The 22,453-nt window shown below is 43.9% G+C and overlaps 1 protein-coding gene across 1 annotated transcript in view; it reads right to left on the bottom strand.

Moving 5' to 3' along the window:
* Positions 1-22,453, bottom strand: part of LOC142663008 (uncharacterized) — a 75,535-nt gene that overhangs the window by 12,888 nt on the left and 40,194 nt on the right. Inside the window, 4 exon segments of the mRNA XM_075841302.1 lie at positions 230-353; positions 16,405-16,517; positions 16,615-16,756; positions 16,759-18,035. Coding sequence (XP_075697417.1) covers positions 230-353; positions 16,405-16,517; positions 16,615-16,756; positions 16,759-18,035 — 1,656 coding nt within the window.

The following is a 22,453-nucleotide window of genomic DNA, read 5'->3' as shown; positions in this document are numbered from 1 at the left end:
CACATTGATGCTGTACCGATTTTGATGCGGTACTTTTTAATTTTTGATTAAGTTTGCAGTAATATTTTTTATAGTAATTTTTACAGAAGCATAAAATATCTATTACAAACCGCAGCAAAGAAACATGACACAAAATATGAGTTTGAATACAGCCTAAAAATAAATAGCTCCGAAGCTGCGAAATACGAACAAAACTTTGTAGTAAAGAACAAGGAAGGTCTCCTCTTACCCGGTGATATGGGAGTCTGGTGGTCCTCCATCATGACGTCCTTAGACTGATCCTTGTGTCCTTCTATATACTCCCACTCCTCTATGGTGAGATACACAGCAACATCCCAAAACCTTGTAGGAACCTGATACACACAAAGATAAAAACTCAGTGCGGAAAAAGGGTCAACCATGAAATTTCGGAACCATCCGGGCTTCCGTAGTGTAAATAGCACATTCCAGGTTACGATGACAGCCCATAACTTAGGTTGTCATGGCAGCAGTTTCTTGTCTAATTTTCCTCGTCTGGGTCCCAATTGAAGTTGGCAAATGCCCCAGAATTTAAGATTGGCAATAAGACGTATAGGTCTCACCAGGGCCGGCCTTATGTTGGATGGGCCCTGTGCGGGTTTCTCTATTGCTGCCCCCCACAAAACGAAAAAATTAACCACACACACACACACACACACATATATATATATATATATATATATATATATACAGTGGAGGAAATAAGTATTTGATCCCTTGCTGATTTTGTAAGTTTGCCCACTGTCAAAGACATGAACAGTCTAGAATTTTTAGGCTAGGTTAATTTTACCAGTGAGAGATAGATTATATATAAAAAAATAAATAAATCACATTGTCAAAATGATATATATTTATTTGCATTGTGCACAGAGAAATAAGTATTTGATCCCTTTGGCAAACAAGAGACTTAATACTTGGTGGCAAAACCCTTGTTGGCACGCACAGCAGTCAGACATTTTTAGTAGTTGATGATGAGGTTTGCACACATGTTAGATGGAATTTTGGCCCACTCCTCTTTGCAGATCATCTGTAAATCATTAAGATTTTGAGGCTGTCGCTTAGCAACTCGGATCTTCAGCTCCCTCCATAAGTTTTCGATGGGATTAAGGTCTGGAGACTGGCTAGGCCACTCCATGACCTTAATGTGCTTCTTTTTGAGCCACTCCTTTGTTGCCTTGGCTGTATGTTTCGGGTAATTGTCGTGCTGGAAGACCCAGCCACGAGCCATTTTTAATGTCCTGGTGGAGGGAAGGAGGTTGTCACTCAGGATTTGACAGTACATGGCTCCATCCATTCTCCCATTGATGCGGTGAAGTAGTCCTGTGCCCTTAGCAGAGAAACACACCCAAAACATAATGTTTCCACCTCCATGCTTGACAGTGGGGACGGTGTTCTTTGGGTCATAGGCAGCATTTCTCTTCCTCCAAACACGGCGAGTTGAGTTAATGCCAAAGAGCTCAATTTTAGTCTCATCTGAACACAGCACCTTCTCCCAATCACTCTCAGAATCATCCAGATGTTCATTTGCAAACTTCAGACGGGCCTGTACATGTGCCTTCTTGAGCAGGGGGACCTTGCGGGCACTGCAGGATTTTAATCCATTACGGCGTAATGTGTTACCAATGGTTTTCTTGGTGACTGTGGTCCCAGCTGCCTTGAGATCATTAACAAGTTCCCCCCGTGTAGTTTTCGGCTGAGCTCTCACCTTCCTCAGGATCAAGGATACCCCACGAGGTGAGATTTTGCATGGAGCCCCAGATCGATGTCGATTGACAGTCATTTTGTATGTCTTCCATTTTCTTACTATTGCACCAACAGTTGTCTCCTTCTCACCCAGCGTCTTACTTATGGTTTTGTAGCCCATTCCAGCCTTGTGCAGGTCTATGATCTTGTCCCTGACATCCTTAGAAAGCTCTTTGGTCTTGCCCATGTTGTAGAGGTTAGAGTCAGACTGATTAATTGAGTCTGTGGACAGGAGTCTTTTATACAGGTGACCATGTAAGACAGCTGTCTTTAATGCAGGCACCAAGTTGATTTGGAGCGTGTAACTGGTCTGGAGGAGGCTCAACTCTTAATGGTTGGTAGGGGATCAAATACTTATTTCTCTGTGCACAATGCAAATAAATATATATAATTTTGACAATGTGATTTTCTTTTTTTTTTTTTATATAATCTATCTCTCACTGGTAAAATTAACCTAGCCTAAAAATTCTAGACTGTTCATGACTTTGACAGTGGGCAAACTTACAAAATCAGCAAGGGATCAAATACTTATTTCCTCCACTGTATATATATATATATATATATATATATATATATATATATATATATATATATATATATATATACATATACACACACACACTACCGTTCAAAAGTTTAGGGTCACTTACAAATTTCCTTATTTTTTAAAGAAAAGCACAGTTTTTTTCAATGAAGATAACATTAAATTAATCAGAAATACACTCTATACATTGTTAATGTGCTAAATGACTATTCTAGCTGCAAACCTCTGTTTTTTAATGCAATATCTACATAGGTGTATAGAGGCCCATTTCCAGCAACCATCACTCCAGTGTTCTAATGGTACATTGTGTTTGCTAACTGTGTTAGAAGGCTAATGGATGATTAGAAAACACTTGAAAACCCTTGTGCAATTATGTTAGCACCGCTATAAACAGTTTTGCGGTTTAGAGGAGCTGTAAAACTGACCTTCCTTTGAGCTAGTTGAGAATCTGGAGCATTACATTTGTGGGTTCGATTAAACTCTCAAAATGGCTAGAAAAAGAGAGCTTTCATGTGAAACTCGACAGTCTATTCTTGTTCTTAGAAATGAAGGCTATTCCATGCGAGAAATTGCCAAGAAACTGAAGATTTCCTACAACGCTGTGTACTACTCCCTTCAGAGGACAGCACACACAGGCTCTAACCAGAGTAGAAAGAGAAGTGGGAGGCCCCGCTGCACAACTGAGCAACAAGACAAGTACATTAGAGTCTCTAGTTTAAGAAATAGACGCCTCACAGGTCCTCAACCGACAGCTTCATTAAATAGTACCCGCAAAAACACCAGTTTCAATGTCTACAGTGAAGAGGCGACTCCGGGATGCTGGCCTTCAGGGCAGAGTGGCAAAGAAAAAGCCATATCTGAGACTGGCTAATAAAAGGAAAAGATTAATATGGGAAAAAACACACAGACATTGGACAGAGGAAGATTGGAAAAAAGTGTTATGGGCAGACGAATCGAAGTTTGAGGTGTTTGGATCACACAGAAGAACATTTGTGAGACGCAGAACAACTGAAAAGATGGTGGAAGAGTGCCTGACGCCATCTGTCAAGCATGGTGGAGGTAATGTGATGGTCTGGGGTTGCTTTGGTGCTGGTAAAGGGAGATTTGTACAAGATAAAAGGGATTTTGAATAAGGAAGGCTATCACTCCATTTTGCCACGCCATGCCATACCCTGTGGACAGCGCTTGATTGGAGCCAATTTCATCCTACAACAGGACAATGACCCAAAGCACACCTCCAAATTATGCAAGAACTATTTAGGGAAGAAGCAGGCAGCTGGTATTCTATCTGTAATGGAGTGGGCAGCGCAGTCACCAGATCTCAACCCCATAGAGCTGTTGTGGGAGCAGCTTGACCGTATGGTATGCAAGAAGTGCCCATCAAGCCAATCCAACTTGTGGGAGGGGCTTCTGGAAGCATGGGGTGAAATTTCTCTCGATTTACCTCAGCAAATTAACAGCTAGAATGCCAAAGGTCTGCAATGCTGTAATTGCTGCAAATGGAGCATTCCCAGACGAAAGCAAAGTTTGAAGGAAAAAATTATTATTTCAAATAAAAATCATTATCTCTAACCTTGTCAATGTCTTGACTATATTTTCTAGTCATTTTGCAACTCATTTGATAAATATAAGTGTGAGTTTTCATGGAAAACACAAAATTGTCTGGGTGACCCCAAACTTTTGAACGGTAGTGTATATGTATATATATATATATATATATATATATATATATATATATATATCACACACACGAGGCATGTATACACACATAATGGGTCTTATACAAATACATGTAGGTAAATTTATGGACATACAGGCCCAAATATACCCACGCAGGCACATATATACACAGAACAGATTGTTACCTGCAGTCCTATGTAGCACCACAGATAACACAGTGATAACTCTCTCAGTACAGATAATGTAGTAGATATTTCCTGCAGTCCTATGTAACACCACAGATGACACAGTGATAACTCTCTCAGTACAGATAATGTAGTAGATATTTCCTGCAGTCCTATGTAACGCCACAGATAACACAGTGATAACTCTCGGAGTACAGATAATGTATTAGTGTTATCTGCAGTCCTATGTAACACCACAGATAACACAGTGATAACTCTGAGTACAGATAATATAGTAGATGTTACCTGCAGTCCTATGTAACACCACAGATAACACAGTGATAACTCTCCGAGTACAGATAATGTATTAGTGTTACCTGCAGTCCTATGTAACACAACAGATAACACAGTGATAACTCTCTGAGTACAGATAATGTATTAGTGTTACCTGCATTCCTATGTAACACCACAGATAACACAGTGATAACTCTCTGAGTACAGATAATGTAGTAGATGTTACCTGCAGTCCTATGTAACACCACAGATAACACAGTGATAACCGAGTACAGATAATGTAGTAGTGTTACCTGCAGTCCTATGTAACACCACAGATAACACAGTGATAACTCTCTCATTATAGATAACGTATTAGTGTTACCTGCAGTCCTACGTAACACCACAGATAGCACACAGTGGCATATGTAATATTGTTGGAATGCACATGCGCCATAGATACATGGATAGTGTTAAGAGGTTAAAGGGATTGTCCAGGCTTGTAGTGTTCTGCCAAGGACTATGGCTCTGGGGCTGTATCGGAAAACACTGTCCATATATAGACAGTGACGTGAGGGCTGCTCCTGAAGCAGAATCCCCACCCAGAGTGTTGGCAATGCTCTGGCTGGAGATTCCACTCCTAGAGGGAACCCCAAAGGCGCAACCTACAGGGAGGGTGGCAGTGTGGCACTACCAGGGAGGGGGGCTGTGTGGCACTACATGGGATGTGGGGGCGTTGTGTGACACTGCCAGGGAGGAGGGGGCTATGTGGCACTACCTGGGAGGTGGGGGCGGTGTGGCACTACCTGGGAGGTGGGGGCGGTGTGGCACTATCTTGAAGGGGGTACTGTGTGGCACTACCTGGGAGGTCGGGGGTGTGTGGCACTATCTTGAAGGGGGCGCTGTGTGGCACTACCAGGAAGGGGGGCTGTATGGCACTACCTGGGAGGGGGGCTGTGTGGCACTATCTACGGAGGGTGCTAAACTTATGGGGGAACAAACTGGGGGCCTAACTTCTATATGGGTGCATAAACAGGGCCTTACGTCTATATGGGGGCACAATGTGACATTTTCTGCCATTTTACTGCCGCCGTGAGTTCCCCCACAAAGGGGCCTACTAAGTCTTGTGTCGCCCAAGGGCCCACATGAACCTGGAGCCGGCCCTGATACTTACCGCTCTCCTCCCAGACGTTTCTGCGCTGGGGGCTTCTGTCATCTCTGTTCTGTGTACACAGAGTGACTGCAGCGGTGACATCACGTCGACAGTACATCACCACCGCAGCGAATTACTGGTCTCAGCTGAACACCACTGAGGCTACTAATAGGCTGCAGCGATGGTGTATGGTCAACATGATGTCACCGCTATATGCAAATAGAGAACAGATCTGGCGGGAGCCCCCAGAGCAGGAACGTCTGGGAGGAGAGAGGTTAGTATAAGTTATTTTTTTATTTTAACTCCTCCTGCTGCTTCAACAAAATGGTTAATTTGTATTTCGGACAACCACTTTAAAGGCTATGCACGCCTTTGAAATTGATTTAAAAAAAAAAAACAACTGTGTTTTGTGCAACTTTCTAAATAAATACTTTTTGATTAAAACAATTTTAACTTTTTGAGATACAGCTGCTTTGTATTCTGTATACAGAGCAGCCGTGTCTAGCGCTGAGACCTGAGTCCATCAAGCCAGTGGGACTGACGGGTTCAGTGTCAGCGGGTCCTGTGTCTGTGACACGCAGGATCCACCTGTTATCGATCACATCTAAGTTATGAACAGTCGACACGCAGGACCCGCTGACACTGAACCCGTCAGTCCCACTGACCTGACTCAGGTCTCAGCGCTAGATACGGCTGCTCGGTATACAGAATACAAAACAGCTGTATCTCAAAAAGTATAAATAGTTTAATAAGGCTCCGTTCACATGTGCGTCAGGGCTCCGTTCAGGCGTTCCATCTGAGCTTTCCGTCAGAACGGAGCCCGGACATTCAATATTGTAGTCGACTGCGCTTTTGATTCTGTCAAAACGACGGAATCCTTGCACAACGGAGACAAACGCAAACCATTTGCACCGGATCCGTCACCATTGAAATCAAATCTATGGTTTCCGTTTGTTTCAGTCAGGGCTCTAATCTGACGGAAAGCTCAGATGGAATGCCTGAGCGGAGACCTCACGCACATGTGAACGAAGCCTTAAATGTAATTACAAAGTTGCACCAAACACACAGATTTTTATAAAAAGGGTTTAAAAGGGCAAGAAATGGTAAATGTGCACTATGAAGGCACTGAATTCTGTGCCCGTTTGACATTTATTAACACTTTAATGCCTTTCAGTGCCACCATGGTGCGCATTTGCCACCTATTGCCCCTTTAGTGTTCTTCCGTTTGTTGGCTCCTTGATGGCCATTTACTGTCCCTGTAGCATCTTTTGTCACAGAAAAACAATAACAGGGCAACAAAATGGCAAATGGGCATCAAGGGGGCACTGAATAGAAGGACACTATAGGGGCAATAAGTGGCAAATGGGCACCAAGGTGGCACTGAATCCTCTGTCCATTTGCCATTATTGCCCTTTTTAGAACCCCATCAGTTCCCACATTCAAACCAAGTCCAGTCAGTGACTTACCTGCTGGGCATCCGGCCAACACTGCCTGCTGGAGCCGCCCTGGAGAAAACGTTCACTCGGTGTCTCCACCAGCCCTGGAAGCGCACAGGAACCGCGGTGTCTCCTCCCTGTCTTGCGTCTTGAATGATGTCATCACGTCCGTCTCGTCATTCAGGACGCAGGACAGAGTGAGCGGACGAGCCGTGGACAGGGCGCGGGCAGCCAGTATGAGGTCGGTGCAGTAAGTGGGTGGCACCTGGCTCCCCGAGTAGTGACCATGTCACGGGGCATGTACTCCCGGTGGCGCCCCCCTTACAGTGCGGTGGGCGGCGCCCTGTGCGACCGCACTGGTTGCACGTACCTAAGGCCGGCCATGGGTCTCACTAATGGTGTATCCTTTCCTGTACTGACAGAACTAATATGTTTGGAAATACATTGTCGAAATTCCTGTATCTGTTTACCAACAAATTTTTGGACAGATACCCCTGGCCCCATAGAGGATACCTTTACTAAGACAATTTATAAACTGGCGGATGGGATAACTTTTAATATCCGTTAGATTAGTAACTTCCTTAGTTTTTAGCATAACGCCAAAAAAAGAGCAATATTCACCTCTGTATCGTAACCATCAAATGTACCTGTACATCTTATTATTTTTTTTCGTATTTTGAATAGGTGGAGCATTCAGAAGGTCACGTCTGGCACTTGCCCTAGCCCCGGTGTAGGCCGGTCGTAATGGCATAATCTCAGCCGTATCTGCATCGGAGACCCCCAACCGATCCCCCAACGCAGATGTTAACGAGGTGTCTCAATACTTTTGTTTATGAAGTGTATATAATACAAACACATATATTACACACCTATAAACAGTAATAAAGAATACTAACATTATATATACACACACACACACACACACACACACAAAACCCTACATTTATTTCTTCTGCTGCATGTCAATAAGGAGTGAAATAACGTCCGCACTTATATTGTAGGCGGAACTTTAGAGGATTTGATTCAGATTTAGGTGCGGAATCTGCACTTCATTCCTCCGGAGACTTGTGAACATGTTCTTATTATATGTAATATAAACAATAACTACAAGGAGCGCTCATACCTACCCCTCACCTATCTGCAGATGCCAGACCTCAGGAGGACACAGGACCTTTCATGATGTCATGATCATGTGATCAGTCACATGTGTGGGAGGAGTCAGACTCCAGGCTATGGAGGAGGCGTGTCATGTAGTTCGGTTTACTTTGCTTCACATTCACACAGCTCTGTACTGTATACTATATACACACACGGCTCTGCACTGTACACGCACACACGACTCTGCACTGTACACGCGGCTCTGCACTGTACACACACACACACGGCTCTGCACTGTAGACACAGAGCTCTGCATTGTACACTATATATACAAACACACATCTCTGCACTGTATACACAAATGTCTTTGCACTGTATACAATATATACACACACACAGCTCTGCACTGTACACACACACAGCTCTGCACTGTACACACACACGCACACACACAGCTCTGCACTGTATACACACACAATTCTGCACTGTACACGCACACACGGACTGTATACACACACAATTCTGCACTGTACACGCACACACGCACTGTATACACACATGGCTCTGCACTGTTCACTATATATACAAACACATCTCTGCACTGTATACACAAACGGCTCTGCACTGTATACTATATATACACACACAGCTCTGCACTGTATACACACAAAGCTCTGCACTGTACACGCACGGCTCTGCACTGTACACGCACACACGGCTCTGCACTGTATACACACACGGCTCAGCACTGTATACACACATGGCTCTGCACTGTACACTATATATGCAAACACACATCTCTGCACTGTATACACAAACGGCTCTGCACTGTATACTATATATACAAACACACATCTCTGCACTGTATACACAAACGGCTCTGCACTGTATACTATATATACACACACACACAGCTCTGCACTGTACACGCACACACGGCTCTGCACTGTACACGCACACACAGCTCTGCACTGTACACGCACACACGGCTCTGCACTGTACACGGCTCTGCACTGTACACGCACACACAGCTCTGCACTGTATACGCACACACGGCTCTGCACTGTATACGCACACACGCTCTGCACTGTATACACACACACAGCTCTGCACTGTATACACACATTGCTCTGCACTGTACACTATATATACAAACACACATCTCTGCACTGTATACACAAACGGCTCTGCACTGTATATTATATATACACACACACACACAGCTCTGCACTGTACACACACAGCTCTGCACTGTACACACACACACACATAGCTCTGCACTGTATACACACACAGCTCTGCACTGTACACGCACACACACAGCTCTGCACGGTATACGTGCACACACAGCTCTGCACTGTATACTATACACACACAGCTCTGCACTGTACACACACACACAGTTCTGTACTGTATACTATACACACACAGCTCTGCACTGTACACGCACACACACAGCTCTGCACGGTATACGTGCACACACAGCTCTGCACTGTATACTATACACACACAGCTCTGCACTGTACACACACACACAGTTCTGTACTGTATACTATACACACACAGCTCTGCACTGTACACGCACACACACACACACACACACACACACACAGCTCTGCACTGTACACGCACACACAGCTCTGCACTGTATACACATGCACGGCTCTGTACTGTACACACACAGCTCTGCACTGTACACGCACACACAGCTCTGCACTGTATACACACACACACAGCTCTGCACTGTACACACACCGCTCTGCACTGTACACACACACACGGCTCTGCACTGTATACACACATACACACACACACACACGGCTCTGCACTGTATACACACACATGGCTCTGCACTGTATACACACACACCTCTGCACTGTATACACATGCACAGCTCGGCACTGTATAAAGACACGGTTCTGCACTGTATACACACATACGGCTCTGCACTGTATACACACATAGGGCTCTGCACTGTATAAAGACACGGTTCTGCACTGTATACACACATACGGCTCTGCACTGTATACACACATACGGCTCTGCACTGTACACTATATATACAAACACATCTCTGCACTGTATACTAAATACACACACACACACACAGTTCTGCACTATATACACACATGGCTCTGCACTGTAAACTATATATATGTATATATATATGTATATACATATATATATACACATATATATATATATACACATACACACACACACACACTACCGTTCAAAATTTTGGGGTCACCCAAACAATTTTGTGTTTTCCATGAAAACTCACACTTCTATTTATCAAATGAGTTGCAAAATGACTAGAAAATATAGTCAAGACATTGACAAGGTTAGAAATAATGATTTTTATTTGAAATAATAATTTTCTCCTTCAGACTTTGCTTTGGTCTTGGAATGCTCCATTTGCAGCAATTACAGCATTGCAGACCTTTGGCATTCTAGCTGTTAATTTGCTGAGGTAATCGGGAGAAATTTCACCCCATGCTTCCAGAAGCCCCTCCCACAAGTTGGATTGGCTTGATGGGCACTTCTTGCGTACCATACGGTCAAGCTGCTCCCACAACAGCTCTATGGGGTTGAGATCTGGTGACTGCGCTGGCCACTCCATTACAGATAGAATACCAGCGGCCTGCTTCTTCCCTAAATAGTTCTTGCATCATTTGGAGGTGTGCTTTGGATTATTGTCCTGTTGTTGGATGAAATTGGCTCCAATCAAGCACTGTCCACAGGGTATGGCATGGCGTTGCAAAATGGAGTGATAGCCTTCCTTATTCAAAATCCCTTTTACCTTGTACAAATCTCCCACTTTACCAGCACCAAAGCAACCCCAGACCATCACATTACCTCCCCCATGCTTGACAGATGGCTTCAGGCACTCTTCCAGCATCTTTTCAGTTGTTCTGCGTCTCACAAATGTTCTTCTGTGTGATCCAAACACCTCAAACTTCGATTCGTCTGTCCATAACACTTTTTTCCAATCTTCCTCTGCCCAATGTCTGTGTGTTTTTGCCCATATTAATCTTTTCCTTTTATTAGCCAGTCTCAGATATAGCTTTTTCATTGCCACTCTGCCTTGAAGGCCAGCATCCCGAAGTCGCCTCTTCACTGTAGACGTTGACACTGGCGTTTTGCGGGTACTATTTAATGAAGCTGCCAGTTGAGGACCTGTGAGGCGTCTATTTCTCAAACTAGAGACTCTAATGTACTTGTCTTGTTGCTCAGTTGTGCAGCGGGGCCTCCCACTTCTCTTTCTACTCTGGTTAGAGCCTGTGTGTGCTTTCCTCTGAAGGGAGTAGTACACACCGTTGTAGGAAATCTTCAGTTTCTTGGCAATTTCTCGCATGGAATAGCCTTCATTTCGAAGAACAATAATAGACTGTCGAGGCTTCACATGAAAGCCCTCTTTTTCTAGCCATTTTGAGAGTTTAATCGAACCCACAAATGTAATGCTCCAGATTCTCAACTAGCTTAAAGGAAGGTCAGTGGTATAGCTCCTCTAAACAGCAAAACTGTTTACAGCGGTGCTAACATAATTGCACAAGGGTTTTCAAGTGTTTTCTAATCATCCATTAGCCTTCTAACACAGTTAGCAAACACAATGTACCATTAGAACACTGGAGTGATGGTTGCTGGAAATGGGCCTCTATACACCTATGTAGATATTGCATTAAAAAACAGACATTTACAATGTATAGAGTGTATTTCTGATTAATTGAATGTTATAAAAAAACTGTGCTTTTCTTTTAAAAATAAGGAAATTTGTAAGTGACCCTAAACTTTTGAACGGTAGTGTATATATATATATATATATATATATATATATATACACACATACACAAACACACATCTCTGCACTGTATACACAAACAGCTCTGCACTATATACTATATACACACACACACAGCTCTGCACTGTATACACACACACGGCTCTGCACTGTATACTATATATACACAGCTCTGCACTGTATACTATATATACACACAGCTCTGCACTGTATACACACACATGGCTCTGCACTGTATACACACACGGCTCTCACTGTATACACACACGGCTCTCACTGTATATTATATATATATACACACACACACACACAGCTCTGCACTGTATACACACAGCTCTGCACTGTATACACACACGGCTCTGCACTGTATACACACACGGCTCTGCACTGTATACACACACGGCTCTGCACTGTATACACACACGGCTCTACACTGTATACTATATATATGTATATATATACACACACACAGACACAACTCTGCACTGTATACACACACGGCTCTGCACTGTATACACACACGGCTCTGCACTGTATACACACACGGCTCTGCACTGTATACACACATGGCTCTGCACTGTATACTATACATACACACACACACATGGCTCTGCACTGTATAATATATATACAAACACACATCTATGCACTGTATACACACACGGCTCTGCACTGTATACTATATATACACACACACACTCAGCTCTGCACTGTATACTATATATACACACACACAGCTCTGCACTGTATACTATATATACACACACACAGCTCTGCACTGTATACTATATATACACACAGCTCTGAACTGTATACTATATATACACACACACAGCTCTGCACTGTATACACACATGGCTCTGCACTGTATACTATACACACACACAGCTCTGTACTGTATACACACATGGCTCTGCACCGTATGCTTTATACACACACAGCTCTGCACTGTAGGCTTTATACACACTCGGCTCCGCACCGTTTGCTTTATACACACTCGGCTCCGCACCGTATGCTTTATACACACTCGGCTCTGCACCGTATGCTTTATACACCCACGGCTCTGCACCGTATACTTTATACACCCACGGCTCTGCACTGTATGCTTTATACACACTCGGCTCTGCACTGCATGCTTTATACACCCACAGCTCTGCACTGCATGCTTTATACACCCACGGCTCAGCACTGCATGCTTTATACACACTAGGCTCTGCACTGTATGCTTTATACACACTCGGCCCTGCATTGTATGCTTTATACATACTCGGCTCCACACTGTATGCTTAATACACACTCTGCTCCGCACCGTATGCTTTATACACAGACACGGCTCTGCACCGTATGCTTTATACACACTCAGCTCTGATCCATATGCTTTATATACACACAGCTCTGCACTGTATGCTTTATACACACACAGTTCTGCCACGGTTGCCAACTGTCCGTAAATTTACGGACAGTGCGCAAAAATGTTTACTTTTTTGCCGTCCGTAGCGTCTGACAGAAAAAAGCACTGCCTTGAGGTCTCGTGCCTGGATTGGACCAGTCCAATTACTTGACCTTACGTCAGTGACATGAGGTCAGGTGACGGGACTGGTTCACTCCCGGGCCGGCACTGACCCCAGTCAGAATGTCACCGCATGACCTCCTGGCTCCTCCTAATGGTCACGTCAGGCAGAGTGGTAGTGGTAGGCTACTGCTCTCTGCTCTGGGGGCAGTGTGGCACTAAGTACAAGGGGGAGGCAGGTGTGGCACTAAGTACAAGGGTGTGTGTGGCACGAAGTACAAGGGGGGGGGGTGTGGCACTAAGAACAAGGCGGGTTTGTGTGGTGCTATATACAAGGGTGGCTGTGGCGCTATCCATAAAGGGGGGGCTGTGTGGTGCTATCTACAGGGGGCTGTGTGTGGCGCTTTTTTTCAAGGGGGGGTGTGGCGCTTACTGATGGGGCACTTTTATTATGTCAAGCATTGAGGGATCATTATTACCATTCCGGGACACTGTGGATTACGCGTTTCTTTAGAGGATAAGATATAACCAACATGTCTGTGTGTCATATTCTGCAGAGACGAGTCGTGGCTGGAATAAGTCGTCACAGTGGTCTGTGCCGGATGGAGAAAAAAAGAAAGTGAATGACTCTAAATCAGAGGAAACATCACCTATATTAGGCCCTATGCACACGACCGTAAAAATAGTCCGTAATTGTGGACTGTAATAACAATCCGCAATTACATACCCATTCACTTCTATTGTCCACAAACACCTTCCGGTATATTTACGGGAAGGTGTCCCTGCCGTAGAAGCCTTCCGCAAGCGATAGAACACGTCCTACCTTTTGCTTTTTACGGACCGTACTCGCATACTTTATAATGCCAACCCAAATAGAAAAATCACGACCATATATTGAAGGAAATACAAAACATTCTTTACTGAGGAACCATAAAATACACAAACAGAAGTTAAAAACAGGACAAAAAACAAAGACTTCACAGAAATGAATGGAGTAGGAAAAACTGAGAAGTGAATGGTCAAGGTAAATACAGTGTCAAGGTCCTTCAGGAGAACTACAGGTACAATGAGGCAAGTCAGCACTCGTGGCTATACTCATAAACAGGTGTAAGTTGGTAGTAACAAAAGCACGTTGCATTTAACCCCTTCCCGCTTTGGCCACTTTTGACCTTCGTGACAGAGCCTCGTTTTTCAAATCTGACATGTCTCACTTTATGTGGTAATAACTTTGTAATGTTTTTACCTATCCAAGCGATTCTGAGACTGTTTTCTCGTGACACATTGGACTTTATGTTACTGGTAAAATTTGGTCGATACATTCAGTATTTAATTGTGAAAAACACCAAAATTTGCAAACATTTGCAAAAATTAGCATTTTTCTAAATTTTAATTTATCTGCTTGTAAAACACAAAACTACACAAAATAGTTACTAGTTCACATTTCCCATATGTCTACTTTATATTTGCATCATTTTTTGAACATCCTTTTATTTTTGTCTCTTGTTCAAGAACCACTGGTGTCCATGTTATTCTTCCTGGATTTTGGGGATTTGGTCTTGGTAGCCACTTGCCAAGGTGGTGTTTTAGGGAGTCCTGGCAGATATGTAGTTGGAGATACTGGGAGCTAGGTAGGAATAGTCATGGGAGGGATACCAAGCTTCTTCAATGCCCTGTCGAGGTCTTCAGTTATACGCATAAGTGATTTGGCGCCCATCTTTCATTGTATCTAGCCCAAAAGGGGAAGAGCCAGTGGATAGGGAGTTTTTGGCTCTCAGGGTTTCAGTTAAGGGTCTGAGAATGTGTCTTTTTGCTAGTGTACTAACTGCTAAACCCTGAGAATACAATCATATTAACATTTTTAAACTATAGTCTGTTAAGCCTGGTTTGAGCCTACTAAAGAGGAAAACATCTGTTTCAATGCCTAAGGAAGCATTTCAATGGCGACACTCTCAGGGACCCTGCTCAATCTGATGTTTTTCCTCCTACTGCAATTTTCTTGGGCCTGAAAATTGCAGATGGCCATTTTTCAAGAAAGTCTGATAGTAGAGTAAAATGTCCTGCATCACTTCACCGTGGTGCACGATAGCTGACTGAGAGTCCTCCAGTACCATCACCCTCTGGTCTATCTGCTTCATGTCATAGTTTATGTCCGAAACATCCTTCATGACAGTATTGAAAACTTGGCTGAGTGCATTTTGACATGGAGAGGACTGCGTCTGGAAATGACAGCTCCTGTACACTCGGAGTAGTCTGCTGATGGAGAATGGGATTCGTCCGGTGAGAAAAAAATGTTTTCCCTTCTGAGGAACGTATCCATTTTTAGGTTGGGTTTTGTGCGGCTTAGTAGTTCTCGGTTTGTCCCCAATTCCACCCTTCGTGGGTTTTACCCGTTTAGCTGGAGGATTGCGGCATATTGCTGAAGAGCTCTGGAATTAGGCGACCATCACACAGCGTGGCTAGCTCTGCCCCACAACTTACTTTATTTAATCAATTGGGAGAAATAAGATCCTAAGGAAAAAACTTGGAATCTGAAGAAAGTTCACGCTCCACAACTTACTCAAAGCATTATCTCAGGTCTCCCAGAACTCTTTCCTAGAGGGGACCTCAGAGGGTGGGTACTGTTACTCATGTTTCCCGATTCGTGTTGGATTTCTAGTTACAGCAGGTTGCCAAGCAACCTAACTCACACTAGCAATGTCTTCCTGCTAGCGGCCACAGTTCCATGCTTCCAGTCGCATTAAGTTTCCATTGAAACAAGCCCAGCGGCCCATTTAAAGAGGGATCCAACCTGCCATCCCTCACCTGCAAATTAAGGTACTTCCTTGTGTTTCACTGGTTGTTCTGGACTTCAATCATCAGCTTGTTGCTGTATTCTGCCCCTCTCTCGCTCCTTTTGATTTCTTGTCTGGTACATGTAGCTCTACTCCGGGTTTTGACCCCTAGTCTGTACTGTGACTATGTCCTCGTCTTGTCATATCCTTACTGCTCTCTTAGTGATGAGCCTTAGCTCTGTTCCGGACTGCGCCTCTGATCTTGCCACTAACATCCCTATGCAACGCTCCGCTGCCAATTTGTCATTACTCTCAGGACTGCAACCTAGGAATCCAAACGGGAAAATCAATACCTCCTAACTGGGGTTAAAGGTGAGGAAGAGGGAGATTCCTTAAACTCCACACTTTAAATTAGCCAGCACCAAACGTGACAAACATGTTGTCAAGATCGAAAAAAAAAAAAAGAGAATTTTGATAAGGTTTTTTTAATCTCATTTTCCTGGAGAACCACATCTGATTTAAAACATTTACTAGTGTCTGAACATTAAAATGGCTTTTTTTTTTCTATGCTGAACAACCGCTGATCTATCTTAATAACATATTGGCTTCACCCGTTTATGTATTAACTGATGATTAACAGCATCAGAGTGTCGAAAACATTTCCTACATTCTGAACATAAATAGTGCTTATCCCCCATTTGACTTCACTGAGTTTTAACAAAATATTTCTTTCGGCTATAAAAATTCCCACATTCAGATCACGAAAATGTCTTCTCTTCTGTGTGGGTCTTTAGATGTTTAATAACACTTGATTTTCTTGAGTAGCATTTCCCACATTCAGAACATGAAAACGGCTTCTCGCCTGTATGAATTCTCTGATGTGTAACAAGGGCTGATTTCTGGGTAAAACATTTCCCACATTCAGAACATGAATATGGCTTCTCCCCTGTATGGATTATCTGATGTTTAACAAGGTCGTACTTCTGGCTAAAACATTTCCCACATTCACAACATGAAAATGGCTTCTCCCCTGTATGAATTCTCTGATGTGTAACAAGGGATGACTTCTGGGTAAAACATTTCCCACAGTCAGAACATGGATATGGTTTCTCCCCTGTGTGAGTTCTTTGATGTATAATGAGATCTGATTTGTGCTGAAAACCTCTGTCACATTCTAAACATGAATATGGTTCCTCCCCTCTGTGCCGCCTTTGATGTACAATGAAATCTGATTTACGGCGAAAGCATTTCCCACATTCTGAACATGAAAATGGCCTCTCATCTCTGTGAATTCTCTGATGTATGACAAGGACTGATTTCTGCATAAAACATTTCCCACATTCAGAACATGAAAACGGTTTCTCTCCTGTGTGAGTTCTTTGATGAATAATAAGATTTGATTTCTGTACAAAACCTCTTTGACATTCTGTACATGAAAATGGTTCCTCTCCTCTGTGCCTTCTTTGATGTTTAAAAAGATCAGACCTTTGGCGAAAACTTTTCCCACATTCTGAACATGAATATGGCCTCTCATCTCTGTGAATTTTTTCATGCATAGAAAGAATAGATTTCCTTTTAAAATGTTTCCCACATTCAGAACATGGAAATATTTTACCCTCTTTATTTCCTGCACTTTGTTTAACAATCTGTGATTGACCAGATGAAGGTTCCTTGAGATTGTTGGGGTCAGTAGATAGATCTCCGCTGTGAAGGACTGGGGGTATATTTGTGGAAAGAAGGGTTATGGAACGTTCTCCACGATTGTCCTCTGCGATAATGTTACATTTTACTTCATCATCTGGAGAGAAAAGGAGATGTCCAACAAGGTTTTTGGTGCAGTCACCTGTTGGAAAAAGAAACTGATTTTTTTTAAATCTTTTACCGACCCCAGGAGTATGATACATTAGCTTTCATTCATGTTATCATTCCCTCCCCCCCTGCTTGGGGCCCACACAAATCTCGTCCATTTCCTCCTTCCCTCTCTGTCCTGAACTCTCCAAGCCCACCTGAGACTCCACACCACCCACAAGCTCTATCATAGCTACTGAGTTCCTCAAAAGCATGTAGGCTACATTTAAAGCAGAGTTGACAGCTGTGGTGGACAACTTTTCTTAGCGGACACAAGACATCTCACCGCATACTTCTGATCTTGAAAGAGACAGTTGATGCCCTTGAAGAGGCCATTGTGAAATTGAATGGTTAAGATGCTCAATTGGGAGCCTTAGAACTCCAATGGAGAAGACACGAAGAAGCAATCTAGAGGACTTCTAGACATAATTGCCCTTACAGAAACTGCCACCCACCTATTTGCTGCTCTCCTTTCGCAATTAAAGACCACTATCCTGCATATTACCCGAAGCGATAGGGCGCAATGTTGACCCCCACCATCCGCTGCATGGAAGCGCCTATTCAAGAGGCTCGGTGTGCTGCTACTGCCTGATCTACTTTTTCCACTGCAATCTCACAGACCCATATGTGACTGATCTGTTGTTAGTGTTAACCCGTTTGTTCCAATATACAAGTCATCATGGAACCAATAACTTTCACTCACAACTACTCATATTACTACACAGTAGAGCAGTGGTCTCCATGTAATACTCAGCACTATTACTTAGCGCCTTGATTGATAATCCATTTTTCTCGACACCCAGCACGTTCCCCGATATCCTGATGTTTAGATTTTTGAAAAGGCGTAAAATTACGGCTCTTGGTTTTAGGATGTGTTCATATGGCACACCCCTGTGCACAGAGCACGTACAACAGTGCAATTAGACCTTATGGCTCCTTAGTATGGAGCCACATGGCATCCGTTCCCTGCCATATAGGTTTTGTGAAACTCCAAAGATATTCAAGCCTCTAACAATACTAAAACACAAGTGACATTAGGGCCCTCTTACACGATAAGACATGCGCCATGTAAATAAGTGCCGATCAACAAGACAACTCGTTGATCAGCGCTCGCTTGCTCCTTTCACAAGGAGCAATGGATGGCGACGAGCGCTCGTTACTATGATCGCTCGTCCAAATACATTTCCATCATGTCGGAAGCACATCTCCCTGTTTACACAAGGAAATGTGCTGCCAACAACAATAATATTTCATGTTGCATAGACCTTGATTGATGATCCATTGTTCTCGGCACCCAGCAGGTTCCCTGTTATCCTGATGTTTATTTTTTTTTTAAAAAGCCATAAAATTATGGCTCTTGGTATTATGGCCCGTTCATATGGCACAGCCCTGTGCACAGGGCTCGTAAAACAGCGCAATTAGGCCATATGTCTCCTTAGTATGGAGCCACATGGCTTACGTTCGCTGCCATATAGGCTCTGTGAAACTCCAGAGATAAATCTTGTTAAAATAAAAGAGTTATGAAAAAGAAAAAGTTTGTTTAGAATAACAAAAGAGACAATATTGCCAGCCAGACTAGAGTTTTTTCATAAACGACTAGGAGGCACATCACTACCTATTTTTACCCAAATTTACAAAGCCGCACATATTACTGAACTATCATCTGTTAGTGACCTATAATATGCCCCTAGATGGGTCCGTCTGGAATTGTACCTTCTTGGCACTGTATACCATCAGCGGCCTCATGTGGCATACTGGTTCCTTATTTACTGCTACCTCGAAGTCTTCTCCTTTTCCTATACACTTCACTCCTCACTGAATATACAGTACGTAGAGCCATTCGATTTAAACACAGTCTACAAAATCACTCCTCACAATTTTTTTTGAGCCTCCAGGACAAAACCCAGGCACCTCCAAGTGTAAAGCACAAAATCCTGTGATTACAATATTTCAGAACTGATCCTTCTATTATATCACTGGGGGACTTTAAAGCGAAATACAACCCTCTGCCACAAGAGAACCTTCGGGTTCATCAAGTCTATAATTTTCTTAGGTCTCTGCAAGTCAAATCCCTTTAGCAGTGGTATCATCTCTCTTCTATAATTAGACATTTAACGCACCCGGTACCAAGTTAAGGTTTTTGGAGCAATGGGAAGATGACTTGGACATCACATAGGAGGCACTACTACTGCAAAACTATGCTGAAAGATAGCCAAAACTTCCATCTATGTCCTTCAAAGTGACAACCACATATGGTTATCCTGTCCAAAATTTTAGGCCTTTGGGGAGGGCAATAAAAAAAAAACGGATTTCGATTTTCACTATTCTCTATTAACAATTCCCCATTAATCCCACCGTGATTCTCTTGGGTGATAAAATGCCAGGTACCAACAATAGGGAGCTTAGGCTACTCAAGTCATCACAAAGGACATACAAATCCATATGGCAGCACAATATTGGTTGACTACTTAAACCTTAAAAAAAAAAGAGAATGGTTGAGGCTACTAGACTGGATGCCAGAGAGCATTTTGAAACAATTTGGTGACTCTGGCATGTTTTGTAGGCATCACTCAATGAGAATTCCCCATAGGAGGTGTTAAGGATCTGCCAGGCACAGCTTCTGTATCCACGCCCATAGGTAATCAGTCTGCACCTGCTTCTATGTCTGTGAGACTGACTCCATCTTCCACCACTCAGGATGGCAGGCTTAGGAGTGGGAGAGTCTATCACAGCCTGGCCAGACGGAGCTAGCTCCCGCCCTCTGTCTATTTATACCTGCCTTTCCTGTTCCTCCTTGCTTGTGATTCTTCTCTGTTGGTTTCCTGGCCCTGCTGCAGCTTCTTGTACTACTTGTCCCTGCTTCGTATTGACCCTGGCTCACTGACTACTCTTCTGATCTGCGTTTGGTACCTCGTACACTCCTGGTTTGACTCGGCTTGTTCACTACTCTCCTGCTCTACGTTTGGCACCTCGTACTCTCCTGGTTTGACTCTGCTCGTTTACTACTCTTGTTGCTCACGGTGTTGCCGTGGGCAACTGCCCTGTTTCCCTTTGTTCTGTGTTTCCTTGTCTGTTGTCTGTTGTGCACTTATTGAGTGTAGGGACCGTCGCCCAGTTGTACCCCGTCGCCTAGGGCGGGTCGTTGCAAGTAGACAGGGACTGAGTGGCGGGTAGATTAGGGCTCACTTGTCTGTTTTCCTATCCCTGTCACTACATAATCACAAGCTCATATACCTACTCTACCCTGGTCCCTCACACCATTATGGACCCCCTTGAGACCCTGGTTCAGCAAATGCAGGGTCTCTCCCTACAGGTCCAGGCCCTGGCTCAGAGGGTCAACCAGCCTGATGCTACCATGGTAGTACCCCTCACCTCACCTCTTGAACCCCACCTCAAGTTGCCTGACCGGTTCTCAGGGGACCGGAAGTCTTTTCTCTCCTTTCGGGAGAGTTTTAGGCTCTATTTTCGTTTAAAGCCCCACTCCTCAGGTTCTGAGAGCCAGCGGGTGGGTATAATTATGTCCCGGCTCCAGGAAGGGCCCCAAGAATGGGCCTTCTCCTTGGCTCCTGACGCCCCTGAACTTTCCTCCGTTGATCTTTTCTTTTCTGCTCTCGGACTCATTTATGACGAGACTGACAGGACTGCCTTTGCCGAGAGTCAGCTGGTGAACTTACGTCAGGGTAAGAGACCTGTTGAGGAGTATTGCTCTGACTTTAGGAGGTGGTGCGTAGCTTCTCGGTGGAATGACCCTTCCTTAAGGTGCCAGTTTAGGTTGGGTCTGTCGAATGCCCTGAAAGACCTGCTAGTTAGCTATCCCTCTTCTGACTCCCTAGACCAGGTTATGGCTTTAGCGGTACGACTTGACCGACGTCTCAGGGAACGACAACGTGAACGTTTATGTGTTTTCTCCTCTGACTCTGAAATGATGACTGCCGAGGTTACGTTGCTTCGTTTTTCCACGGAAGACTCGGAGGTACCTATGCAACTCGGGGCCTCCGTGTCCCCCCAACAACGTAGAGAGTTCCGCAGGAAGAATGGTCTCTGCTTCTATTGTGGGGATGACAAGCATCAAGTGAACACCTGTCCTAGGCATAAGAATAAGCAGCCGGAAAACTTCCACGCCTAAGTGACCATCGGGGAGGTCACTTGGGCGCACAGGTATTTCCCGTAAATATGAAACTTAATAAAATCTTGCTTCCCTTTCAGGTCTCTTTTGGTGGTAGGTCTGCTACCGGCAGTGCCTTCGTGGATTCAGGGTCGTCTGCTAATATCATGTCTGTGGAATTTGCTATGTCTCTAGCTATGCCTTTGATTGATTTGCCTAAACCTGTCCCGGTAGTGGGTATCGACTCCACTCCTCTTGCTAATGGTTATTTTACACAACATACCCCTGTTTTTGAACTCCTTGTTGGC

Source organism: Rhinoderma darwinii, chromosome 11 (genome assembly GCF_050947455.1).
Source record: "Rhinoderma darwinii isolate aRhiDar2 chromosome 11, aRhiDar2.hap1, whole genome shotgun sequence".
Classification (NCBI taxonomy): Eukaryota; Metazoa; Chordata; class Amphibia; order Anura; family Rhinodermatidae; genus Rhinoderma; species Rhinoderma darwinii.
Note: the sequence above shows the minus strand (reverse complement) of the source record. Positions and strands in the feature narration are given on the sequence as shown.